At 57.7% G+C, this 27029-nt stretch overlaps 1 protein-coding gene across 6 annotated transcripts; it reads left to right on the plus strand.

Annotated features, from left to right (window-relative positions):
• Window positions 1–958: 958 nt before the first annotated feature.
• Window positions 959–25898, plus strand: TRAF2 (TNF receptor associated factor 2). Of its 6 annotated transcripts, none has more exons than XM_072778788.1 (12): window positions 2874–2888; window positions 4280–4406; window positions 11416–11625; window positions 12324–12402; window positions 12641–12739; window positions 17949–18110; window positions 19153–19227; window positions 20869–20943; window positions 22641–22988; window positions 23506–23683; window positions 24498–24646; window positions 25219–25898. In XM_072778788.1, exons 3-12 carry the CDS (start codon window positions 11438–11440, stop codon window positions 25435–25437), a joined length of 1572 nt encoding a protein of 523 aa, XP_072634889.1. In that variant the 5' UTR covers window positions 2874–2888; window positions 4280–4406; window positions 11416–11437; the 3' UTR covers window positions 25438–25898. The 6 variants fall into 6 exon arrangements, with proteins under 6 accessions (XP_072634890.1, XP_072634887.1, XP_072634889.1 ...); XM_072778787.1 differs by lacking the exon at window positions 2874–2888 and adding an exon at window positions 3332–3463; XM_072778789.1 differs by lacking the exons at window positions 2874–2888; window positions 4280–4406 and adding an exon at window positions 959–1388.
• The last annotated feature ends 1131 nt before the right edge of the window (window positions 25899–27029 follow it).

Here is a 27029-nt window from a genome sequence, read left to right on the forward strand (position 1 = left end):
TCCCGCACACGTTGGACACCTTCCTGCTTCTTCACCATGAGTGAACTTCAGCTTGGGCCCCGCTGCTGGGCAGGCTTCCCCCTCCCTACCACCCTGGGACGCCCCCACCACCCGCCTGTCCCAGTGCTGGCTGCCGGCAGGTCAGCCACAGGCCTCACCACCCCGTGTGTTTCTTCTTTTTGAGGGGCTGCCCTAGGGAAGGGCCGTGCACACTGTGGAGGCGGGGGGAGCCCCTCCTGGGTCGCCTTTCTGGAAAGGTGCTGTCAGATGACTGCACAGTGAGAGCGAAACTGGCTTCCTTTGGAAGCCTTCACGTGGCTGAGAAATGAAGTGAAGAAAAGGCTGGGGCATTATTAGGGTGGGAGCCCGCCTTGGGGGTTTAGTAGGGGTCCCTCCTCTGGGACCAGAGCTGGGGACATGAGGGGCATCCTGTGTCCTGGGGGCAGGGAGCTGGGTCAGCCTTCCTGCTTCTGCTCCCAAGGGCCTGAGTGAAGTAAGGGCCTTGGAGGGGAGTGGCCAGACCCTGTTGCTAGAGGAGCAGCAGGACTATCCCTGGGGCACAGGGGATAGCAGGGGGAAGGAGAACAGATGGGGTGTGGGGGGGCCCTGTCTGCCCTCGAGAGCCACCAGGCCATCAGGCAGAGTGGGTGCAGGAGTCCACAGGTCCTCAGGAGCAGCCAACGTCCACTGCAGCATGGACCCTGATCTGCCGGGGCCCTTGCCTCTCTGAGGGGCACTGGGGGCCCGGGACAGCAGCCTTCTGCTGCCTCTGGGACCCAGGCCTTCAGGGAGCAGGGGGAGCACAATGCGGGCCCTCCTGGGTTCGCCTGGGGCTGCTCCGGGCCCTCCCCAACCCCTCCCACTGTGGCTGCCATGGGTGGAGTTTTGCTTTCTTTTTGGCAGGAAGGAACCTGAGTGGGAATCCCCTGAGCTGCCTGACGACCAGAGTGAGTCACCCCTTTCCACCAGCCAGGACGGAGGTGTCGCTGGGTCTGAGCGGGCCAATGGGGGCAGGTCGGCCACTTCCCAGTCTGGGCTCAGTGGGGGCTTTCTCTTCTGTTCCCAATTCTGCATGCCTCAAAGGCCTGTCAGCAGAGTCAATTTTTTAAACAATGTACTTGTGAAAAAACGTGCTTGTGAAAATCCTAGGAAACAGCAAAGTCAAAGAGCGTTTTTGTGCTGAAAGTGCTGGCGGGTCCTTTGAGATTGGCCCAGCCCTGCAGGCGCGGGGTCCACTGGGGGCTGCCTGCCCAGGAGGCAAGGAGTTCGCCAGGGGAGTCTGCAAGGAGTTCGCCAGGGGAGTCTCTTCCAGACTTGGGGCCAGGCCTAGGTGGCCAGGGCCAGGGCTTCTGTGACGTTCCTCTCCCCAGGAGGAGCCATCGCAGAAGGTAGGTGGCTGCTTCCTGATTTCACCCTGTGGGAAGGGGGTGGGGCAGTGGGCATTGCTGCAGGTGAACCTCCTCTTTGCTGCAGGAACCATTTCTGGCTGGCACTGGTGGGCTCCCAGGTGTTGGCAGGTGCTCACCTACTTATGGGATTTGAATGAAACCTCAGGGAACCTGGGGGTTGGCCTGGGGAGCTGATGCCTGTGGCCAACCTTACCTCGAGGTTCAGGTAACCAGCCGCAGCCTGAGTGCTATCAGAGGCAGGGCAGCCCTGGGCTGTGTCCCAGGATGCAGCATTTGGAAGGGGGAGTTCTGACTCCAGAGCAAGTGATGTTCAGGCGAGATGCCAGCGCTTCTGCACCGACATCCCTTCAGAACCTGTGTTCTGGCTCATCCCGTGGGCACCCAGGTGAGCCCCTCAGAGTGGGGCTGCGGGACGTGCTGTGTGACCTGGGGTAAGGACTCTGACCTCTCTGAGTCTGTCTTTTCCTGAAAAATGGAGTGAGCAGTTGGCTGCTGGGAACGCGGGGATGAGGGAAGACCCGGCGGATTTGTCAGATACAGGGCAGAACCCATGTTCCAGGAGACACCGGCTCCCAGCAACCCAGGAGGCAATATGGGGTCAACACTGACCCCTGCCTCTTCCCAGATGCTGACGCGGCTGGTTTTCCTGTGCGGGCCACGGGTTGTGCTTTTGGGGCCTGGTTTGGTGGTAAAATCCACACAACATAAAACCCACCATTCAACCGTGTCAGAGGGCACTGTCGGGGGCCCCTGGGGGAGACCTTCGCCAGCACTGCACTGCCCTGATGGGAGGCCTGTCCTTCCCGCTCTTTGAGGGAGTAGGGTCTTTTTTTTTTTTTTAGATTTATTCATAGAGACGAGAGAGAGAGAGAGAGAGAGAGAGAGAGAGAGAGGCAAAAACAGGCAGAGGGAGAAGCAGGCTCCCCGCAGGGATCTTGGATCCCGGGATCACTCCCTGAGCGATCACTCCCTGAGCCGAAGGCAGACGCTCAGCCGCTGAGCCACCCAGGGGTCCCGCGAGCAGGGTCCTTTTGTGTTTTTTCTCAGAATTCTCACCCAAACTGGGGCCCTGCGCTGAGCCAGGCTCCGGGAGGGTGGGTGGGAGTCGCCGCCGCGGTGCCCGCCGGCCGGGCTCTCAGGAGGTGCGGCCCGCCCCCCACTCCCCGCCGCCCCGCCGCCCCGCCGCCCCACCTACTGCACTGACCGAGCCCGAGCTCCACTTAAGCAGCCACATCGGGGCGGCTCTGACCAATCGGCATCCGCTGCAGCCCCAGACGAGCTCCTGATAGGGTCTCGCGTCCGTCCGTCAGGAGGGCGGGCCGAGGCGGTGGGAGGGAGATCTGGCCAATCAGCGTCCGCTGCGGCTCGCCCGGCGCTCCCGGTTGGCCCCCGCGCCAGTCAGTCAGGCGGGCTCGGGGGGCGGGTCCGCGGCGGCGGCGGCTGGGCGCGCGCGCAGTTCCGGGCGCGCGGCGACCGTTGGTGAGTGGAGCGGTGGGAGTCGGGGCCGGGGCCGGGGCCGGGGGCGACCGCGGGGTCCGCGGGAGCGCGGGCGGCGGGGCCCGGGGCGGCGGGCGCGTGCGGCGCGGGGGAGGCAGGGCCCGCGAGGAGGGTCGCCGCCCCGCGGGCCTGAGGGGATTTTTCGGAGCCAGGCCGCCCGGAAACCGAAAGTCAGAGCGGGGCCGGCGCAGGAAAGTTCGTTAACGCCCGCGGGAGTCCACCGCGGCTCCGGCTGGGGGGTCACGGCCCGGGGTCAGCGAGCCGCAGCCGCCCAGAGGCTGTCGGGGGCCCGTGCGCCCCGACCCAGAGCCCGGCTGCGGGGGCTGACCCGGGACTGGGGCACGAACTCCCCGCGCCTCGGTGACGCCTGCTCGTCCCACGCTCTGCCCCTTCGCCGCCCCCGCCCCCCGCCTCCTGCCGGGCCGCGAGGCCCCTGGGGGTCACTTGAATGGCGGGTGACCCTTGAACCTCCAGGGGTCGGTCTGCACGTAGCCCTGCACCTTTGGAGGGTGTCTGCGCCGCGGCTGCCCTTCCCGCTGGTGGTAGTCGCTGCACATGTGAGCCCCTTGCGGGCAGGGGAGCGAGCCCGAGTTCTGAGCATCCTCGTGTGGGTGCGGGGGCCGTGACAGGTGGTCCCGGGCCTGCGAGCGCTGGCGGGAGCCGGCTGCTGAAGACGTGGACCCGGCCTCGGCCGGAATGGGAATTGCCTGTCCATGGGTCCGGGCAGTGGGGAGCCCAGGACCGCCGCCGGCAGCGGCAGGAGAGCGGTCGGCCCTGCCAGGCCGGGTCAGCAGCTCTGGCAGCCCGGTTACTGTGAGGGCAGCGGATCTGTCCACCCACTCGCGTCTCTCAGGGGGAGGTCTCAGTCAACCTGCCGGTGTTGCTTGAGTTTTATTAAACAGCCTGAATACTGTGTGGTTTACACACCAGAGTATTCACTGATGCTTGAATCAAAAACACTAAGTTGTTTTCCTTCAAGCTTTTTGGAAGCCACAGAGGCCCTGGGCGCTTCTAGCAGTGGCTTCCACTTCCACACATCTGGTGGCCCCTCTCCCTGGGCACCTGGTTCTCGCAGGAAAGCCCAAGCCCTGAGGCCGGAGCTTCCAGAGGCGAGTGGTCTGATGTTGGGCATTTTGGGCCTTCATGCTGGTCCTTTTTTTTTTTTTTTGGTGATACTTATTTGAGAGAGCAGCTGCAGCAGGGGGAGGGGCAGAGGAGAGGGAGAGAGAATCTCAGGCAGACTCCCCACTGAACACAAAGCTCAGTGCAGGGCTCATTCCCACAGATTCCACAACCCTAAGGTGGTGACCTGAGCTGGACACTGAACTGACTGCACCATGCTGGCACCCCTATGCTGGTCCTTCTGCTTGCAGGTGCCTCTCCACATGACCAGTCTGCACCACACCACCCTCCAGTGCCCCGCAGTGTCCTCAGCACCATGTGTAGCCTAAGGCAGGAGCCTGTCCACATCAGTGCCTGGTGACCGACAGTGAAGCTTGTGTGTGTACCTTGCTGTTACACTGCCTTGCTGGCTCCCTCGTGGGGGGCTCCAAGGAGAGGGGGCTTTCAGCTGCAATTCTCTCTCTTGAGTGGTTTTTAAACTTCCCTGGGGAAACAAATGCAAATGTCATTATTTGGGGACCTGAAGGAGTAGGCTACAGCAATAGCTATAATTTGGGGAGCAGAGGACTTAGAGTGGTCACTTGTTCCTGGAGAAAGCATTTTCTCTAGAAGATAAAGGCCTTTTTGCTTTGTGCTTTGAGAATCAGATCCGGGTCCCTTTCTGGTCGTGGGAAATGTATGGTCAGTGCACTGGTGGGTGGGTGTTCACGACGGGACATCACAGACATGTTGGAGCAGGAAGGGCAAGAAAGTCCACAGAAGAAAATCCAGAAAAAAAATTACCTCCAGAGTGCACAAATGATGCCAAGAGTGCAGTGCACATCTTCCTGTGCCTAGTGTGTCAGTCTCCCATGGGCTGGGCCAACTCCTTCATGGAGATGGGTGGGAGCACTGTCTCAAGGGCGTGGTCCTTGTGTCCACAGGGAGGGCATGTCAGTCTCCCACCCCTGCACAGAGGGTCTGAGCCTGGGAGGGGTGCAAGAGGCAGATTCCGTGGAAGCCATTCCATGTCTGAGCAGGAACAGGCTTGAGGCCACGTTCCCTACAGGACCCAAGGGGCAGTGGAGCCAGTGGTCTTGTGACCTGGTTGTGGGTTAAGGAGGTGAGGACTCAGCAGAGGTGGGGGTAGGAGGTAGGATAGGGGAAGTGCCTCAGAAGGGACAGCTTGTCCAGGATTCAGGATTGGGGTGCTCCACATTGGAATGGTGTGGAGGAGTCTGTGGACGAGCCGGGAGCCTGGGAAGCATTGAGGGAGCTCTTGCACTCCATGCACAGGCTTGGGTCCTTCCTCTGCTCTCCCAGTCCCTGCCTTATGGTGCTTAGCTTACATTCCAGAGGAGACAGGCCCGAGGAGGGAGGCCTGCACAGGACAGTTCCAGTGACCGCTGAGAGGGAAGGCCTTGTTGAGAAACCATGACCCTTGGACAGACAGGGTGGAGGGCAGAGCCACTGGGAGGCCTTGGGGTCTGAGGGTAGAGTAACCAAGGCCCAGCCAAAGGCCCATCAGCTGCCCGGAGGGCTACAGGGGCTGCAGCCAGGGGCCAGAGATAGCGGTTCCGTCAGGTTCTAGGTGTTTGTAGGTGCGGAGCTGTTGGGTTTACTAGCGTGCTCAGGGTGGGTGGGTGAGAGAGTGGGCTCTGAGAATTTGACTGAAACAACTGGGCGGGGGGTAGCTGAGGTGGGGGCCTAGCTCTGGAAGGGCAGGGGCATATATGTAGGCACTCACACCCAGCAGTCAGGGAGGGGGCAGGGGAGCAGAGTGGGTGCCCGCGTCAGGGGGAATGGAGGACAGAGTTGCTGTGTCAGGACGGCCAGTCACCCTGTTCCTCTTGAAAGCCCCAGTTTTGAGTCAGAAACAATATCAGCATGGAGATCATACGAAGACTTGTGAGCCAGCACTTCAGACTGGAAACGCACCCCCACAGTATTTGCTCATGATGGTTCAGGAGAAACAGTTTTTGGCCATGAAATTGGTACCAGGCTACTATTTGGCATTGTGCTGAGTCTGGGAAAATGTGAACTTAAGTATAAAATTATCATTTTAAAATGGATTCTAGTCCTTGGGGGAGGGCAAGCTTGTACTCCTTGCTGCGTGTTGATGGGAGTCCTTGAATATTGCTCAAGGGGCTTGTTATGCAGGCATGTTGGAAATGGGTGGAACCAGGTGAAATCTGACGTGGAATCCCACGTCACACAGAGCAGAAATGGTTGTCATTGAGGACGTGAATTCAAGAAGGCCAGTCTCTGGCGCCTGGGGTATCTCAGGCTGAGGGTTGAAGCCATGTGTCTGTGGGCGGCATGGTGATGCCCGCCCCAGCAGCCGGGTCCTCCCTTGGCTCGTTTGGTGGCCAAGTGAGGTGCCTGGTTGTAGTAACAAATGCAGCCTTCCCTCACTAACACCACTGCCCACGCTCACGCCCCAGACTGGGCATGGTGGGGCCAGCTGCCTCATGGCCTGCAGCTCAGCCAGTGGTTTCTAGCAGGGATGCCTCTTTCCCTGGGTGCTTGGGCTCCACACAGAGGCAGGCCCTGGGCTTGTGAAGTTGCTGGCTGTTCCCAGTCTCCGGGGGGCTGCTTTCATGGCAGAACCGACTTTTCAGCTTGTTCTGCCAGTTTTTTTTTTTTTTTTAATTTTTATTTATTTATGAGAGTCACAGAGAGAGAGAGAGAGGCAGAGACACAGGCAGAGGGAGAAGCAGGCTCCATGCACCGGGAGCCCGACGTGGGATTCGATCCCGGGTCTCCAGGATCGCGCCCTGGGCCAAAGGCAGGCGCCAAACTGCTGCGCCACCCAGGGATCCCTGCCAGTTTTAATATTATGAGACAGGGTTGTTTGGGATAAACATGCACAGGTGTACCATAATTAGGGATTTTTTTTTATATAATTAGGGATTTAAAGGCCTTTTTTTTTTTTTTTTTTTGACTCTGGGGAGAGAAACTCCCACTTTTTTTTTTTCTTTTTGAAGTGGAGGTCTATGTACAGCAAAATGTACACATCCTTAGCATATAGTTAGATGCACTTTTGTCTGTATGGGCATTTCCAGTACCCCAAAAGGCCCCCTCTTGCCGGCATGTATCCCCTGAATGGACAATAGCTGCGTTTCTTACAGTACTTGTGACACCAAATATGTGGTTCCTGGGACCCCTCCTTGGGTTCAGTGATTTCTGGAGTGGCTCATAGAACTCTGGCAAACACTAATTGCATGAAACAGCCAGATGGAAGAGGCACAGGGCGAGGTATCAGGCAGGGCCGTGGAGTCCCCCGCCCTCCAGCACACTAGCCTGTCAGCACTGTGACGTGTCCCCAGCCTGGGAACTTTCTGAGCCTCACTCTTCACGGTGTGGTGGGGCCTCTGTCTTGAAAGCATGATTGATTACATTATTGGCCATTGGTGATTAGGTCAATCTCCAGCCCCTCTCCCCTCCCTGGCAGCAGGGGACAGTTGTGGAGGGGCTTGGGAGTAACAGAGATGCTCCCCTGTCCCCATGAGTTGGGAAATCCTGGGAGTTTTAGAAGCTCTGTGCCAGGAACTGACTGGGAAGCAGAGCAAGTACCTAGTGTGTCACAGCACTGTGCCGCCAGAGGGGACAGCTTCTCAGCTTCCGTTAGCAGAGGTCTGTCCTCAAGCTTCAGATAACTGGAACCATTCTGGAAATACAGTTTTATCTCCAGTAGAAATGTCCTTTTATTTTTTATTTTTTTTTCTAAATTTTTATTTATTTATAATAGTCACACACACACACACACACACACACACACACACACAGAGAGGCAGAGACACAGGCAGAGGGAGAAGCAGGCTCCATGCACCGGGCGTGGGATTCAATCCCGGGTCTCCAGGATTGCGCCCTGGGCCAAAGGCAGGCGCCAAACCGCTGCGCCACCCAGGGATCCCGAAATGTCCTTTTATTTATTTTTTTTATTTTTATTTATTTATTTTTTTTAATTTTTATTTATTTATGATAGTCACACAGAGAGAAAGAGAGAGAGGCAGAGACACAGGCAGAGGGAGAAGCAGGCTCCACGCACCAGGAGCCCGATGTGGGATTCGATCCCGGGTCTCCAGGATCGCGCCCTGGGCCAAAGGCAGGCGCCAAACCGCTACGCCACCCAGGGATCCCTGTCCTTTTAAATAAAACACAAATGTGTTTGTTGTACAAAGTTAGCACATTTGTGTCTGGAGCTTGATTTTGGGGAATGAATGAATGGGAAATCCAGGACAGGCTGAATGGGAATGTTTGCTCACATGTTCCTGCAAATCATTGCAAACGGAGATGGTTCTTGTTTATAACTAACTTACCCGGCAGAGAGGATGTGGAAGCTTGAGAGGACCAGTTTTATTTTGGCTCCAGGTCTGGGTGCTCTTAACTCCTGAGTCCTACTCCATATGCAGCAGCAGCTGGCCAGCCCACCCTCCATCCTGGTGCCTGAGTCTGGGCTGCTGGCTGCGCCTGTCATCTGGGGAGGCCCCCAGGCCCTGTGTGCCTTCAGGTGAGTAGACACGTGCACACCACCCAGAAGTTCAGGGCCAGAGACGGGGGAGTTTTCTCCTAGGTTTGGGCCAAGCAACACCCCACAGCAGCAGGGCTCGACGATGGCCTTAAAGTGTTACATTTTGGCACAACACTTTTGAGTCTTTATGATGTCTTTCATTACAGTTGTCAACAGTTAAAATGTGCTTGTAAGGACAAAAGCACTGGCAATCCCCCAGCACAATATGGGCAGCGGTGGGACTCATGGTCCAGTGCCGTGGTGCTGGGTGGGCTCCCTGGGTGCTCCAGGGCCACTTCTCCACATTTAGAACAGAAATACAGACCCCCACCATCCGGCTGTGTCAGGTAGATGTGACCGCTAAGTAAGCTGTGTTGGTGAGGTCATCGAGGCCTGACTGCCTTTTGGGACCTGTTAACCTTTTTCATCACTCAGAAAAAGAGACCATTTGTCTGGCTCTTTTGTATCTAACGAGTACCTGTTGATGGATTAGTAAAATAGGTTCAGTCCTCCACAGGTATGCTTAGTAGATAGAATGTTGATGCCAAAGGATAAAGCCCTATCTCACAAATGCTGAGAGAAGCTGCTCAGTGAGGTTTTATTTTATTTTAAGATTTTATTTATTGGGATCCCTGGGTGGCGCAGCGGTTTAGCGCCTGCCTTTGGCCCAGGGCGTGATCCTGGAGACCCGGGATCGAATCCCACGTCAGGCTCCCGGTGCATAGAGCCTGCTTCTCCCTCTGCCTGTGTCTCTGCCTCTCTCTCTCTCTGTGTGACTATCATAAATAAATAAAAATTTAAAAAAAAGATTTTATGTATTTATTCATGAGAGATGCACAGAGAGAGGCAGAGACACAGGCAGAGGGAGAAGCAGGCTCCCTGCAGGGAGCCCGATGTGGGACTCGATCCCAGGACCCTGGGATCACACCCTGGGCCGAAGGCAGACGCTCAACCCCTGAGCCACCCAGGTGCCCCTGCTCAGTGAGGTTTTAAAACAAGAAAAGCAGGGGCAGCCTGGGTGGCCCAGCGGTTTAGTGCTGCCTTCAGCCCAGGGCGTGATCCTGGGGTCCTGGGATCGAGTCCCACGTTGGGCTCCCTGCATGGAGCCTGCTTCTCCCTCTGCCTGTGTCTCTGCCTCTCTCTCTCTCTCTCTGTTTCTCATGAATAAATAAATAAAATATTAAAAAATATAACAAGAAAAGTATCACCATAATCCTTGTATTCTGTCATGATGGTGTTTGTTTCTTATTTTGCTTTTTTTCCCTGTCGATGTAAAACGTAACTAAGTCTCTTACATGAGATGTTCTATCTCACTTAACATGGTAAACAGAGATCTAAAGAGTGCTGTTTTTTTACTAGCAATATTTAAGGATAAAAGTCCTTGTTTAATGTAGTTTATACAGCAGTGATTTTCAAATTATTGATGGTTCATGAAGTCAATTTAGTAGCATGACCAGAGAGAAGAAAAAATACGCAGAATGCCTCTTGTGAGAGTAAGCATACTTTCACGGATCCCTTGTTCTAGTCAGTACTTGTGTAGTCATACAATGGCCTTGAAACAAGTGGGCTGAGGGCATCCTCCCTCCTTGGTTGCCTGGCCAGCACTGTTCGTGCACACGTGAGCTCTCGAACTGGTTTAGCTCCTCACTAAAGGCTTTATTAAGGGGGCACTTTCTAGTACTTACATGTCGGTGTCCTGAGGGCTCGAAAGAATGAAATCCCCTAGTTGTCAAAGGGACAGGTGGATGGTCCAGGACCCAGACACACCCACATGCCCTAAAAGTGCACGACCAGCTGGGGGGGACTTGTGCCATCCTACTGAGTACCTGTGGGCATAACACCCCGTCTATCTGGTAGTTGGAGGAGGAAATGTGGGTTCTAACAGTATAACCTGTGTCTGTGGCCTGCCAGCCCAAGAAGGCCCCACAGATTACAGATCCAGAAGTCGTGATTGAAAGTGGCTTTGCCCAGTAGATAGAAATAGACATGCCGTCTGTCGCTGCTTCATGTGGTGTCAGACCGGCTCAGGATGCTGAAGACAGTCTTGTGAACACTGGAAAGAGGCATATCACTTTGAGACATCCTGGTTTGAAAGCTGGTCTGCTCTGTGTGCATCCATGAGAAAACATGGGGTCTGTACCAGGGGCCTCTGGGAAAGGAAGCTCTTTGGAGCATTTGCAAAGGGGTCATAGTGGCTCTGAGTTAACGTGCTTCCCGGCCAGGGGCTGTTGGGCTGTTGTCCTTTTTGAAAGGTTAGCAGGTACAGTTGCTTTTGGCTTGTGGAGATGCTGTACGTTGGACAGTGTGTTCCATGCAAGGTCTCAGAATGCTCTGGGAGCTTCTCCCCTGCCTGACTCACAGGTCTGGTTACCTTGCCTGGGGGACCTTGCCACAGCCCAGTGGATGGCAGAGGGCAGCTCTCAAGGTGGAGGGACCCTGGCAGCGGTGGTGACATCAGAGAAGCCAACAAGTGCAGTGGCCATCTGCTGGCCGCTGCCTCGGGCCCCTGCACAGGCAGGTCAGAATTTCCTGCCGGGCTGATGTGTAGGAAGCTGGACAGGAAGGCACCCGAATCAGGCTCTGCAGATGGCCAGTGCTGGTGGGAAGGGCCCTCAGATGTCCGCACGTGCTCTGCCCATGGGTCCCAGCACAGTGGGCTGGGTGACCTTGGGGACAGCCTGTTGGTCTAGGGGCCCTGGGATGGGCGTGTTGGTGCATCCTGAGCAGGTTGCCACCCTGCTGAGCCTCGGTTTCCACGAGTGTAGTAGGAGATTAGGTTCTGAGAGGGCGAAAATCCTGCCTCGCAGATTCTTGACCGCTGCTCAGCTTGATGACCCTGCCCCTCACAGCTGGGCATGGGGAGAACCCTCCGTGATGCGCTCTGTTCTTCCTTAGGGTGTGGCGGTTCCCGGCTCTCATGGCTGCAGCCAGCGTGACCCCTCCCGGCTCCCTAGACTTGTTGCAGCCTGGCTTCTCGAAGACCCTCCTGGGGACCAAGCCAGAGGACAAGTACCTGTGCTCAGCCTGTAGGAATGTCTTGCGCAGACCCTTCCAGGCCCAGTGTGGCCACCGCTACTGCTCTTACTGCCTGAGCAGCATCTTGAGGTACTGTGGGGGCAGAGGGCGGCAGGCTGGCTTGGGGCTCTGCTGCCAATGGAGGCAGTTGCAGGCATGCACATGGCTGTAGGCATGCACGTGTCCGTGGGAGAGTGCTCCAGGGGGTGCTCCCTGACATCACCTGCAGAGGTTCCCTGCAAATGAGAGCGTCAAGTTAGTAACTGAAGAGGGTGGGTCGCGCTTTGGGTGCTCGGGATGCAGGGACTGCAATAAACATCATTAAAGTCTGTTTCCTGTGTTCCTAGTTTGTCATCCAGACACAGGACTGTTTAGAGTCCCATTCTTGGTTCATGTTGCATTTGCATCGAATGCGCTGCTCTAGATAAGGAATACATACTCAGAGCCTGTAGCAGTCAGTCTGAGGGCAGGCTCCTGTGGCACATGGAAGGCCAGAGTGGGCACAGGAGCCAGCACCTCATTCCTGGGTACCTGGCCCTGAGCGGTTGGCCATCTGAGAGCACCTCTGTTCACACTGGAAGGGGTTGTTGTGATCAGAGGGTTTGGATCATCTCACCTACCTTATAAGGTTTTCAACATGGTCCCTTACGCATGCTCATGACTGATGCAGTGTCAGTCTCCAGGGCACAGAACACGGCGGAGGGAGAGCTGAGCTTGGCCCATGGCCTGTGGTCCACAGCTTTCCTTGCAGCACGGTTGACGGCAGGCCTTCGCCCTTTCCTCACTAGCTCTGGGCCTCAGAACTGTGCCGCCTGTGTTCACGAGGGCATATATGAAGAAGGCATTTCTATTTTGGAAAGCAGTTCGGTAAGTGAAAAGACTTCGAGCAAAAACTGTCAAATGAGCAGAAAATGTTTTGGCGTTTCCTTTAATAACACCGAGCAGCGAGGATGTGCCCCTCCCTGCCTGGTCACATCTAGAGCTTGGAGCAGCTGCAGGGGAGGTGTGTTGGTCCTGGGGCCCGGTCTGGAAGCCTCGCAGCATTGGTGGCGGGTAGGCGGTGGGCAGCTAGGAGGAAGCCTAACCGTAGGAATGCTGTCCTCAGGCTTTCCCAGACAACGCTGCACGCAGGGAGGTGGAGAGCCTGCCGGCCGTCTGTCCCAACAATGGCTGCACCTGGAAGGGGACCCTTAAAGAGTATGAGGTAGGGGCCCCCTGCACTGGCCTGACTTCCCAAGTCTGACCCCACCCCCAGAGCAGCACATGGAACCTGTGGGAGTCTGCCAGGAGGAGCATGCAGCTGCTCATGATACGTGCACGCAGATGTACGAGTCCGGGGAGCATGGCCTCGGGAGGGGGATTTACCTTGCTGGGCCCAGTCTTCTCATCTGTGGAATGCTGGGGTGGGGTGGCAGCGTGTGGCTGACCTTGGGCTGGCTCTGAGGGCATCTGCAGCATCTCTCGTAACATGCGGGAATGAAGCTCTTTTGCTCGGTGGGATCTTTCAATGTGTTTTTAGGCAAAGGTTTTCTCATTTTGCGTTGTATAGACAGTGGGATTCCAGAAATAACCTGCATGTTCGGTCTGTGGGCATAGAAAGGCATCTGGCCAGTGACAGGGCAGTGGCTGGTGGGCATATCTCGCTGAGGTCTGTCTCAGCCTGGCAAGGCTGGCTTGCATCCCTGCATCGGCACGGTGGGGCTTCTGCGTGATTGGCAGCTGGCAGCCACACCTGCAGTGTGGAGGCTCAAAAGGTGCCAGCACTTGTGTGGCCTCCGTAGGCTCATTTGGCCGTCCCCTCTGCTTAACCAGTGCAACTCAGATGGTTACTCACACACAAATGTCATGGCAGTCAGGTGTCCCCCACCTGATGAAGGGACAAACCAAATGTGGTCTCTCCCTGCCATGGAATAGTATTTGGCCATAAAAAGGAAGAAAGGGGCAGCCTGGGTGGCCTTCAGCCCAGGGCCTGATCCTGGAGACCCAGGATCAAGTCCCACGTCAGGCTCCCTGCATGGAGCCTGTTTCTCTCTCTGCCTTTGTCTCTGCCTTTCTCTTCCTCTCTCTCTGTGTCTCTCATGAATAAATAAATAAAATCTTTTTAAAAAGTAAAAATAAAAAAATAAAAAGGAAGGAAGGAAGGAAGTCCTGACACATGTGAGTGGACTTTGAAGACATTGTGTTCAGTGAAATGAGCCCATCCTAAAGGACAGGTCCTGTGGGAGTCCACTCCTGTGAGGGCCCCAGAGCAGTGAAAGCTAGAGGCAGGAAGTGGCAGGGTGGCTGCCAGAGTGGGAGGTTGGAAGGTGCAGAGGCACAGGTTGGCCTTTCAGAGTGGGCAGCCCATTGGTGAGGCCGGGGAACTGTTGGTATGGCACCCGGGTGCCTAAGCTCAGGCATGCTCCTGCCCCGGCGCCAGGCCAGCCCTGCCCACTGGATGCTGAGTCGAAATGGTAGCAAACAGCCTGTCAGGATTGGAAGCGGGACCTGAACTGCTGGCGGGCTTCTCCCTCTTGTTGCCGGCCTGCATGCTGAACTCTGCTCATTCTCTTGACCAACCAGACTTTCTGTTCTTCAGGCTCTAAGCCGTGTGTTTCCAGAGGAGGGGCCCCTGGTGGGGTAGGCTAGGAAAGGCACTTCCCTTCCTGTGGGTGCTAGGGGCCTGGAAATGGAGCAGCCCTGGGCTCCCCGCACCTTTTCTGATGCCTTCCTGGGTGTGAGACCCAGAGGCCCCCAGTGCTGCACACGTGCTGGTAGGAAGCCCTGCTCAGCAGAAGGGGTCTGCACTGTTACTCCCGGGGCAGTCCAGAGAGTAGGCCTCGGGTTGGGGTCTCTCCTGGGAGGGTGAAGAGCCCAAGCAGGCTGTGGGGGTCAGGTGGGTGCAGGAGACCCTGTGGGGTGCGAGGAGCAGGCATGGGGAGCGGTGCTGCCTTCCGCGGGGACCCAGAGACCCTCTGGGGACGTGGGAGGACCCCCCACCTTCCTGAGAGGCTGGTTTCTGTCTGCTGCAGCCGCGGGGTATGGATGACGCTGGCGTAAGGGGCCTCGGGCTGTGGGCCAGGGAGCGTAGCCAGCCTGTGGCTCGGCTTCGGCCCGGCAGGCACGCGGGCTGGAAAGTCCCTGGCTGGCCCAGGAGCCCTGGAAAGTCCCTGCAGGGGTGGGTTTGGTCATGTGGGAGGGCGGGCACTGCTCTGGGACTCTGGGCCTGGCCCTTGGGTGGAACCTCGGCCTGGCAGTGAACATCTCCGGCCTGGGTGAGATCAAGGCTTATCTACACACACCCGCCACCTCTGGGCCAACGCAGCTGCCCTTGGTGGTACTCGCACTCGTGGCATTGTAACTTGCTGGTGCTGTGGCTGAACTGTTTGGAAAGTCCTGGTTAGCCTTTGAACATGGTTTTCTTTGGCGATGAAGTCTAGTATTTTCTAAGAACCCAGTGACTTAAAACTCCAGTTCAGGTCAAAGGCATGTGTGGAGTGCCTGCCAAGTGCCAAAGGTGCCAGGGCACGCAGCCCCCAGGCTGCTCTGGGAGTGTGCGTAGGGGCCTGTGGCTGGAGACAGAGGCGGGGCTGGGAACAGGTGGAAGACGCCAGAGGGGGGGCGTGGGTGACTGGAGGCTATGGCTGAACAGCGAGGCTGCGTTGGGTGTGCTCGCTCTCTCCCCCCACGTCCTGGTGAGCTCAGAGTCAAAAGGGCTCTGTTTGTAGAGGCTCTTAGTTTGAATTCTGGTTGAATAAAGACTGATTTCTCCAAAGCGTGTGCTTCTCTCTGATCCCATGAGGGTGGTGGTGCTACGGGCCCATCCAGAGGCGGCCCGGGGGTGATGTCAGATGGGCTGCAGGGGTGGTGGTCAGCAGTGGGCGGTGTACCCTTGCCTGTCTCGGTGGCTGCCGCTCTGTGCTGCTTTGGGGGCCCATGTCGCTCCTGCAAGTATCTTGTTATCTGTTAATCAACATTCTTAATTAAATTCAAGCACCTTAACTATAAGGGTTCTAGTTTTTCCTTTTTTTTAAATTTCTTCATGGGAGACACACACAGAGGCAGAGACACAGGCAGAGGGAGAAGCAGGTGTGCGTAGGGCCTGTGGCTGGAGCCTAATGTGGGACTTGACCCTGGGATCATGCCCTGAGCTGAAGGCAGACGTTCAACCACTGAGCCACCCAGACGTCCCTGGTTTTTCCATTTTGTGAGCTGTGGTTATCTCTGAGACTCCTTGGTTTGCTTTGACTGTTGATTAGGTACTGGATGTGGCCCAGACATTGCCTCCTATTGGGCCATGGTGGGCTGTGCGGTGTCCCAGGGACCCTGGGGTTCAGGGAAGTCTTGCCCTGTAGCAGTGCAGGTGGGCCATGGGGGGCTAGGCCACGTTTTCAGCTGGGAGCTTTGGAAAAGCTGTGGGCAGGGAGTGGCTGTGAGACCAGACAGGCTGCAGTGACGGGGTGGGGGTGCCCCTGGGAGGCTGCACTCGAGTTTGTCCTCTGCTGGGCCGCCGCATCCAAGGCGTTGTATGGCTGGGTGTGATCTGGCTGGCCTGCCTGGTGCGTGTCCTTCTGACAGAGGCTGGGGCCTCGCATGGCAGCGTATGGGGTGCTATGTTGGGCCACCATGGGGTCACCAGGGAATTGTGCTGGGAGTGTGGTATTGGTCTGGGCTGTGTCCCCATGGGAGGTCAGAGGGCAGGGGTGCCTGCTCTGGAAGGCAGAGTTGGGGGGTGGTCCCCACCAGATGTGACAGAGTGGGGGGGTTCCCAGCAGACGTGGAGGGTTCCCCACCAGACATGACATCTGAGGTCTCCATGCGGGAAGGCTTGTAGGAAGGGCACCGCATGTGTGCCATGTCTCCGTGGTCTTGGCCCGTTGTTTCTGCTCCCTCTGGACATGCTGGGCTTTGGTCCCAGCAGCCAAGCCTGCGGCTCAGGATGGAGACACGGCCAGCACGTTCCCGGCCCGGGAGCAGCATGTCAGAGGCCTGCCCTGCTCCTCTCAAGTGCACCACGAGCAAGCTCTCCAGGGTAGCCCTGAAGACCCAGGCCCTCAGGAGGGCACCTTGGCCCAAGGCTGCCCCAGCCCAGACCTTTGTGGAGCTCCTGAGCCCATGGCGGAGGGCCTCCTCCTGCTCTGGGCCAGCCCAGAACTTTCTTCTTGCAGTGACCTCTGCCTCCTGCCCCAGCAGGCTCCACGTCGTCCCCAATGTCTCCCTAACACTTAGCACGGTGCCAAGGTACAGGACGGATGCTGGTGGAGCGAAGACTCCCAGGAGGCCCAGAGGAGTCGGATCCACAGACACGGGGGTTGGGGGAGGCAGCGGGGGGGGGGGGGGGCAGGGTTTAACAGGACAGAGTCCAGTCTGGAAGACACACGGGTCCAGGGGATGGACGAGGGGACTGTGCACAAGGTGTGAACGTGCCAAGGCCCTTAAAAGTGGTTAAGACAGTAAACTATGTTATATATATTTTACCACAATAAAAAACAACAGCAGAGAAACCCTGAGCTCCCCACTCCTTTGCCCAGCGCCCCTTTCTGTTGCCCCTCATGGCCAACTTCCCAGGGCAACTGTCGGCTGTGTTGGATTGTGGGCTCGGGGCCCTGTGGTGGGGGGACAAGCTGCTGGGTCCCTCGTGCTGCCCTGGAGGCATTCCCACCCTCCCCACCTTGTCTACCACCCCCTTTCCTCCCAGCTGCCTCCCACCACACAGGGCTCTGTGGCTCCTGAAGGGGCAGCGCGGCCTCTCTTCCCTCCACCTCGGCCACCTTCTTCCTGGGTGCTGCCCACTGGAGGGCCCCAAGCTGGGCCTGCTACCCTGGGTCACTGCATGCCCTTGCTGGCCACGCCCCCCGTGCAGGCTGTTGGTGTGGGTGTGGGATGAGTGGGTGGGCTCCAGTCCTCCTCTGCTTAGTCTGGCTGCCGTGGCCTGTACTCACAGCACCTGGACTCGTCACTCCTGTGCCTTTTGTTCACTGAGAACCTGCATGCTCTGGGGCTGACCATCCTGCTCTTGGCCGCTCTGGGGCTCTGCCCGGGGCCAGGGCTGTGCCGCCCGTTGGAGCGCCCTCCTGCCCCACCTCTCTGTACCCACTTGTCCTTGGCCCTCCATGGCCCCTCTTAGTCCCTGGCCGTTGGTCCTGTTCTCCCTGAATGGCACTGCAGCACCCACAGGGAGGGAGGGATGCTCGGGCTGTCATGTGGGCAGGGAGCAACCAGTCTGTGAGTTCCTGTCTGACCCGGAGCACAGGTGTCATAGTGAATGAAACTGGCCCTGGGGGGTTTGGTGCAGGGGCTCCGTGGTCCAGCCCTGAAACCTCCCCGGAGCCTCAGTGGGGGCAGCTGCCTGTGGTCACACACGGAGCCCGGTGGTGGCAGCCTGCGGCATCCCACTGTGCACCCTGTTGATGCTTTGCCACCTTTGTTGCCAGAGCTGCCACGAAGGACACTGCCCGTTCATGCTGACTGAGTGCCCAGCTTGCAAAGGCCTGGTTCGCCTGGGGGAGAAAGAGCACCACTCGGAGCACGAGTGTCCAGAGAGAAGCCTCAGCTGCAGGCACTGCCGGGCACCCTGCTGCTGGGCTGACTTGAAGGTGAGGGTGCCTGGCCATGTCCCCAGCCCGGCCCTGTGGGGCTGTCACCATGGCCCCAAGGTTACTGTCCTGCCCTTGGGGCCGGTTTGACGTTTTTGCCATGTGCCGCTGGCCCTTCCTCGCACCCACTTGGGTAGAAGGTTCTTGGTAGGGAACTGGGTTGGGTATGAAGGCAAAACTCAGTCGTTTTAGAAAGCTGCTTTATTTTAGAAAAATTAACATGCAGAGAGCAGCTGTGCCAGGCCCATGCCACCTTCACTGTCCGGTTGGCACACGCCAGGCGGCATCAGGCTCCCCACACTTCCTGTGTGGGCCCCAGGCTCTGTGTCGTCTCTTCTGAAAACTTGAGAATATGTATCTGAGCATGTTTGTTTTCAGAAACTTGAGAATGTATATCTGAGCATGTTTGTTTTCAGAGAGCTGTATGTGTTACTGTCACCCTGAGTCTTGATGGTGCCTACCCACCGCGCCAGGCTCACTTGGCACCCAGGTTTGCTCATGTCTCTGAGCGTCTGTTGCCATGCTGCATCTTGATGATGTATCTACAAGGTCTCTTCATCTTTAATGGTGCTCCGGGGGTGGGTGTCTTTTCCTTTGCTGCTTGCTTATTGAAGAAGCTGGACTGTGCATTTGGCCAACTGCATCCCCAGGAAGCCCTTGCTGCCCCTGTCACCCTGTCCCCTCCCTGAGCCATTCCACCCAGAGGTATGCCCACGGCCAGGGTGCATTTGGGCACCAGGGGTGTGATCAGAAAGTCCCGCCAGCCTTGCTCTTTGGGGTCACAGTGGCTACTGGCTACCCTCCATGGCCTGGTTTCAGCTAGGGTGACCGACAGCAGCGTTGTCCCCCAAGTCCATTGGTGGCTTGTCCTTCTGTCAGGACAAGCTGTCAAATGGCGAAGTGGTTCTAGTCTCTGGTGCTTCGGAGTGCCTGTAGGACCCACCCCACTGGGGGTGTCAGGGATGCTGCAGCCCGAGGAGAAGGCCTTGCAGTAGTGCAGGTGACCCCACCCACGCTCCAGCTCCTGACCGCTGTCTTTCAGGCACACCACGAGGTCTGCCCCAAGTTCCCCTTGACTTGCGATGGCTGTGGCAAGAAGAAGATCTCACGGGAGAAAGTAAGTTGTTGCCCAGCACCTCCGAGGCCAGTGGGGGGTGGGGCTCAGACCTGGGGCCCGAAGGAAGGGTATGGGCTGGTGGCCATGGGCTACTTTTTTGTTATACTTCTGGAGATGGAAATGACCCATCCTGGGCAGAAGTCATGTGCACCTGCCCCCACACTGCCTCTTGTCCAGAGCACTCCGTGGCAGGGTTTTTTTTTCTTTTTTTTTTTTTTTTAGATTTTATTTATTTGAGAGCCTGAGAGCATGCGAGCAGAGTGGGGTGAGGGGCTGGGGAACAGGGACAAGCAGATCCTCACTGGGCCCAGAGCTGGATGTGGGCCTCGATCCCACCACCCCAAGGTCACAACCTGAGTGGAAACCAAGAGTTGGCTGCTCCCTCACTGTGCCACCCAGGTGCCCCCCGGGGCTCCATTTTAAGAGAAAAATACATCATGGGTTCATCCTTGTAGTTCTGGTTTCGATTTTTGCCTGCTTTCTGTGTTTGTAGCTCTTTTTGCTGCAGGGCATCTTGGTACTTGGTTACCTTAGCACGGTGCCTGATGAGTGCTTTGTCACTGCTGTATGCGCTGCTCAGTGACAGGGTGCTGGCGGTGCTCTTTCCAGCTCCTTCCACTCAGGGGAGGCACTGTCGGGCGATGTCCGGTGGTCCCTTCCGGGAGGCAGTCTCTCAGTGGTGAGCTGCCATTTGTCCCTTGGTTTGCAAGTCTCAGAGGTTGCCCTGGTAGAACAAATTGGTAGTTTTGTAACAGGGTTCTGTGGGTCCAACATGACCGCCAGGGCAAGTGTTCCTGCCCCGCCGTGGTGAGGGGACACGCTCGGGGGCTCACCCTGCTGTGGCTAAGAAAGTGTGTCCCAGGGCTGGAATTTGTAGCTCTCGAATCATGAACGTGCCTGGGGTTTTCTACTTAGGGCTCGCCTGCGTTTCTGTCACCAGGGACTCCTGCCCATTGCTCACAGTGGGGAGAGAATCCCAGTCCTTCTTTTTTCTGTTTTTGGAACTCTCAGTGTCGGGTAGCTTGGGTCACAGTCCCTTGTCCTTTGACTTTGTTTGTCTTGTCTGTGTTTCCATTTGGTGTCCGTCATTCCAGGGCCCTGGGCGATGGAGACAGAGGGACTGCTTTCCAGTTGTCCTATGGCGGCCCCCTGCCCTCATGCCTGGGGAGCAGCCATCTGCCTCCACCTTTGCTGGTGGGAGGGGCTGCCTGCGTCTGTGCCCAGCGTGTGTGCAGTTGAACTCTTTCTGGGTTGTCCATCTGTCCTTTTGGGCTCTGTGTTGCCATGTGCCAGCACCATGCCAGGTCCATGATGCGTGTCCGGCCCCTGGTCAGGCTGGCCCCACCTCACCTCCCAGGCTCTGGGGGCCTCAGACACAATGCATCCTACGAGCCCAGGACCGGTGTCGGCAGGTGCACTGAGACACTGGCCCACAGTGAGAGGCCTTCAGCCTGCACCCCCTCCCTTGATTGACACCCGCAGGCTATGTGTGCACACATTCTTGTCTGTGTGCACAGTCACACCTTTGGCTCTGGAATAGGGTTGCTGGGTTTGGTTCAGCATGACACCGAAGAGGGGGTGTCCAGCCAGGGCACAGGTGGGGAGAGGAAGTACAGGTACTCATGATGTCCGGCCTTCCAGTTCCAGGACCACGTCAGGGCGTGTGGCAAGTGCCGAGTCCCCTGCAGGTTCCATGTTGTCGGCTGTCCTGAGATGGTGAGTCCTGTTGGCTGTGGCTCTGCCTGTGCCAGTCCCTGTTTCCTGAGTGGGGGCCTTCTTCCCGAATGTGGTCTCTGCTTGGCCTCCAGCCTGGCCTCCTGGTTTCCTTCCCACTTCTGCTGCCTCCTCAACTCTCAGGGGTCCCAGCCTCCGTCTGGGCTTAGCTGTGTCTACTTGTCCTCCTGGTGCTCTCGTGGGGCCCTGTGTTTGACCACCTCTCTCTGCTGAAAATGCCCAGCGCTTTGTACCTCCCTGATACCTGGGGGTGTCTCGGGTCTCAGCTGCATCCTGGGCCTCCCGCTCCCACCCCATCCTCCCACCTGCCCAAGACGAGCACCTCATGTCACCAAGCTGTTCCAGCCCAAGCCCAGCAGTCACTGTGGGCCGTCCCCTTGTCTCCTGTATTACATCCAGTCCACTCAGAGAGCTGTGCTGCCTATAGACGGGTCTCAGACCGCACCTGCCTCTGTGGCCTGCGTGGCCCTAGCTGCCTCTGACCTCATCTCTGGGCTGATCACCAGCCTGGCTATCCTTGTGCACACTGACCTGTTCCTGCCTCAGGCCTGGGCAGTTCTTCTGTCCACGTGGCCTCTCCTCTTCTTTCCCCCACTCTGTTCTGTCCCCCGGGGATGGGAGTGTGCAGCGCCCCGGCTCTCTGAGGGCCCTGGTACATGGCTGGCGCTCTGCTCCTCAGAAACACCCGGGCAGCACTCCCATGCCAGTCGTCCTTGACACCTGGCCTCAGGTATAGTCCACAAGGATGGCACCTCCTACTTTTACTCCTCTGTGTTTGCTGTGGTGCTGGCCCATGCCCACACAGGCCTGCGCCCCCATGTGGGTGCTGCCAGAGGCCCGAGTATGTGCCCAGGGTGTGGCCACCACAGCCTTTCTGTGGTCAGACATGGCCCCAGGGCAATCCCACCTGAGGGTAAATGTTGTCCTGAGCTCATCGCTCTAACCCTGACCACAGGACCATGGCCCCGTGGCATGTGCACACTGCCCCCAGCCTACCTCCTGGACTGGCAGGGGGCATCCTGTCCCAGCACCACCAGGGAGGTGCTCTCTGGGCACAGGGCCTGGTAGGGTTCATTTGTTTCTTTCTACTTTTGATGTTTTGAGAGTGTCTAACTCCTTTATTTTTATTTTTTTAAGAGATTTATTTATTTGAGAGAGAAATCTGTGCGCAGGCATGCCCCACTAGGGAGGGCAGAGGGAGAAGGGCGGGGGGGATCGCAAGCAGACTCCAAGCTGAGCACAGAGCTCAGTGCAGGGCCTGATCCCACGACCCTGAGATGGTGACCTGAGCCGAAAACAAGAGTCAGATGCTTAACCGACTGAGCCCCCAGGTGCCCTTGAGAGTGTGTAACATTTTAAAATTTCTTGTGAAGTTTTAGAAGAAATGTGGCTGGAAAGTCAGGACGATAGATAAAAAATACTTGGAAATTGTTAGCTTTACTGGTCTCCCCCACCCTTCAGTGTGTCCTTTCTTGTTTCTCCAAATACAAGTAGAGAAGTTATTGGGAAGGTTTGTATTTTTGGAAGATTTAACTCACGATAGTGACAGGTGATATACCAGCAAGTGAATGGTATGGAGATGTCAGAGTCGCCTCACCTTGCGGTGTGTCCACAGGGCTCTGGGGTCAGGGCTGAGTACAGGTGCAGCACCAGCAACCCTCTCTGTCTTCTCCCTGCAGGTGGAGAGCGAGAAGCAGCAGCAGCACGAGGCCCATTGGCTTCGGGAGCACTTGGCCATGTTGCTGGGCAGCCTCCTGGAGGCGAAGCACCTCTCAGGAGCTGGTGGCCCTTTCCTGGGTCTGAGTGAGATGGGGGGCTGGGAAGCCAGCACACTGCACCCCGAGGCCGAGCTCTCCAAGGCCGCAGAACTCCAGCAGCGGTGTGAGGCCCTAGAGAGGAAGACGGCCACCTTCGAGAACATCGTATGTGTCCTGAACCGGGAGGTGGAGAGGGTGGCCATGACCGCTGAGGCGTGTGGCCGGCAGCACCAGCTGGACCAGGACAGGATCGAGGCCCTGAGTAACAAGGTCTGGGCCTAGGGCATTTGGGCCAACCTGGGCAGGACCCAGGGGCATCTTGGGGGCTCAGAGCTGGGGTTTTATGGATGGCACCTTGTTTCTATCAGCATCCTTTCTGCTTTTGCTTCCTGTGTCCCTGAGCTGAGCGCCTTTCTGAGGCCTGCTCACTGATGGGCCTGCTGTGGGGTCCTAGGGGTCGCTCCAAGGCAGCCTTTCCTCCCTGGCCTGTGGGGGTAGAGGTAGCCACAGGGAATGGGCCTCATGACTGGTGTGTGTTCCTGAGTGCACTTTCTGACACTTGGGATGGACAGAGCCACTCGAGACGGCTGAACCCAGGGAAGCCTTGGGGGCCCTGGAAGGGGCCATTCTGCCCAAAACTGGTAGAAAGATGGGTGTGGGGCATGTTCATAAGCACCTTCCTGCAAAATGAAAGGAGGCCTGTGAGAGGCCACTGGGTGGAGGCCTGCAGCCCCTCCACTGGTCCCCCAGGAGGGACGTGCCCTCACGGGGCTCCCCGGGCCCCCAGGTGCAGCAGCTGGAAAGGACCATTGGCCTGAAGGACCTGGCAATGGCCGAACTGGAGCAGAAGGTCCACGAGATGGAGGCGTCCACCTTTGATGGCGTGTTCATCTGGAAGATATCTGATTTTGCCAGGAAGCGCCAGGAAGCTGTGGCCGGCCGCACGCCCGCCATCTTCTCCCCAGGTACTATTCTGAGACTCGCCCTCGGAGGTGCTCACAGGCCCCCAGGCTGGGGCCCCTGCAGGAGGTCCCTCCTGCTGGAGGTTATGGGGCAGGAAGAGTTATGGGGCAGCCTCTAGGCAGAGCTGCCTCAGGATCCCACGGCCTTCCTGGATGGGGCATGTGCTCAGGCTTCCTGGCCGGTCAAGAAGCTTCTGGGTGGGGAGCAGTCTGTTTGGGGCACGGTCCTCTCTGCACTGGACCCAAGCAGGCACCTCCTTGCTCACACATTCCCTCGGGAGTGAGGCCCTGCCTGCCGATGGGAATTTCTTTTGAATTCAGCTCCAACAAAACCTGGCTGAGGACCAGACTGAGGGTTGGGGGTCAGGTGCGGTCCCCAGCCAGGCAGCAGGGCCATGTGCGGGAGCCGAAGGAAGGCTCCAGAGGCGGGACCAGGCCAGCCGGTGCTGCCATCAGGTCTGGGCCCCCGCGGGTCTCTGGGCACCCTGCTGGGGGTCGGGGTGTCACCTGTGGCCTGTCCCAAGTTCTTATCCCCCACGGTCCCCTCAGGTAGGGCTCAGGTCTGACCATGGCCCTTTGCCTAGAGCCCGAGCTGCCACTTAGCCTCACAACTGGTTCCTGTGGGCCACGGTGGGCTTACATTTAGGGTTCTTGGAAATGCTTTCCCTGAGCGTTTTACCTTTCGGGGCATTTGTCTTTACTGGGAACTAAGTCTGTCCCTTGAGAAAAAATTTGTGCCCCCAAAGCTGGGTGTTTTTCTCTGTGTTTCTTGGGGAAGCCCTCGGCGGAGCTTACCAGCACCTTTCCCCCTCCGCAGCCTTCTACACAAGCAGGTATGGCTACAAGATGTGTCTGCGCATCTACCTGAACGGAGACGGCACGGGGCGTGGGACACACCTGTCTCTCTTCTTTGTGGTGATGAAGGGCCCCAATGATGCCCTCCTGCGGTGGCCCTTCAACCAAAAGGTGTGTGGGGCTATCCCAGTGGCATCCCGGGGCCCTTGGGGTGGCGAGGTAGTCAGGCTCCATATGGGTCTGTCACGGCCCCTTGGGCGGCACTTAAAGAGGCCAGTTTGGAGTTGGTTCCAAAGGAAGGGGTGCGGCCAGTGAGCCTGCAGCTACCCTGTAAAACTCCCAGAACCAGGATCTGCTCTCGGTGGAGGGGCAGGAGGTGCCGTATCCTCGTCTCCTCCCTGTCCCACGCCGGACACAGGGCAGCTGTGGCGCCTCCCTGAGGAGTGTCACTCCTTCGGGGAGAGCAGTGGGTGCTCTGTGAGCTCTTTGGTACGAGAGCGCCTGCCCCGTGAATGTGAGCAGGAGAGGCGCCAGTGGATGTGGTTTCATAGTGTTAACTGTGGCCATAGACCCAGGGGCTGATGGACGGAAAGTGCCACAATGGGCACTGGTCACCCAGATGGGGTCGCTCGTGGTGGCTGTGGTCCTGGCGCTTGGCTGCTGGTTCCCTGGAATTCAGGCCATTGGCAGCTGGTGCTGGCCAGGCCGTAACTCAGTGTTGCTCCCACGCTGCTCGCCCTCAGGTGACCTTAATGCTGCTGGACCAGAACAACCGGGAGCACGTGATTGATGCCTTCAGGCCCGATGTGACCTCATCCTCTTTCCAGAGGCCAGTCAGTGACATGAACATCGCCAGCGGCTGCCCCCTTTTCTGCCCCGTCTCCAAGATGGAGGCCAAGAACTCCTATGTGCGCGATGACGCCATCTTCATCAAGGCCATTGTGGACCTGACGGGGCTCTAGCTTTCTCCCACCAGGGTTGGGGGTCGCGGGTCACACCGGGCTGGAGCCTCACCGTGGGTGGGCACCTGCCACGCTCATGTCCACTGGGAAGGGGCCGCCTCCTGGGAGAGGCCACTCAGCCTCTGAGTGGGGCAGGCTGCAGGCCTGTCAGTACCTGCTCGTGGGCCATCAGTACAGGTGCTCAGGCGAGGTGAGCAGAGGGCGAGGTGAGGTGGCATCTCGTCCTGTCCTTTGGTTGGAGAGAAGGGACATTCCCGGGCCTGGCCGCTCCTCTGAGGAGAGGTCCTGCTCTGCAGGCCTGGCCAGGCTGGCGGGCACAGAGGGCACTCTTGTGTCCTCAGGGCATCCTGTCGGCTGCCCCTGTGGCGAGTGCGGGGGACACACTGGGCCCTGCTGTCGGACATGATGCGTTAGCTGCCCTGTCGGGCTGTGGAGAAGTCGTTATTAAACTGTTAAATCTCCATGGTGAGTGGTGTCCGTTTGCCTGTGGCCTTGCTGGTGGTAACCCTCACAGGGCCTCCTGGCTCTCTGCCCTCCTGTGGTCTCCTCCCCTTATGTGTCCTGTCCCTACTGGTGTCACTGGATCCCTGAGCAGTACCGTGGGTTCCCTGACACTTGAAGCTCGCTGCTGCTGGCCTTGCTGAGGCCATCTGGAATGTTCTTTACTAGCCGGCTCCTCCTCCCTCAGTCTATACGTGTCCCTGCTCCTCCACACAGGGACCTCTAGTGCTGGAAGAGTGGCCAGTAGATCTTTGGCATTTGGGGATCGACAGGCAGCGTCGCCTCCCCAAACCGGGACTTCTCAGGTACCAGTCGGCAGTCAGTGGTTTTGGCGCCCTGACCTCAGGCTGAACCTCCGCCCAGTGCAGGACTAGGGCAGGCTAGTGGCCAGTGGCTGTCTGTACCTCTGGTTGGTTCTCAGGACCACTGGTTCCAGAGGGCCAGGCAGGGGGCTGCCTGGGCATCTTTGCAGAGAACCTGACATCACAACTCATCCCTCTCTGTCAAGAGTTAATGTGACAGGAAAGCTTGGAGGAAAAAGAACCGAGCCATCCCAAGACCCGTGCAGTTGTGCTGAGACACAGGGCAGAAAAGCTGCCATCTTGTGGGCCTTCCCTTTCCACTCTCCAGAGCGCTGTCCTCATGATTGGTGTCCACAGCCGCGACCACAGCATCTTCACCCGCGTGTCACCTCCAAGCCACAGGGCACATGCTGCCTGCATTGGTCTCCTGACCTGGGAGCGCAGCACCCTGCACACTTCCGTCCCACCTGCCCGTTTGCTGGGCTCCCAATGTGTGCAGGCTGTGTGGGCCAAAGGCCTGGGGGCTGCGGAGCCCGGACAATCGCCTGCCCACCTTATGCACTTGCCTCCTGGTTGGTGAGGTGCCTGTTGTCCCTGGGGACTGAGCCTTAAGAAAGTCTTGAACTCTGTCAGTGGACAAGATCCTAAACGTGAATGTGATTACTTGGGTGATCGTTTCCTGTGATTTGTGCTCTTGACCACTTGTTCCACAAGTCCTGAGTCTCCCCAAGAAAATACTTTTCTATTTTTTCTGATGGTTTTAAAGTTTCTGTTTTTAACACATTGGGT

Source organism: Canis lupus, chromosome 16 (assembly GCF_048164855.1).
Source record: "Canis lupus baileyi chromosome 16, mCanLup2.hap1, whole genome shotgun sequence".
NCBI lineage: Eukaryota > Metazoa > Chordata > Mammalia > Carnivora > Canidae > Canis > Canis lupus.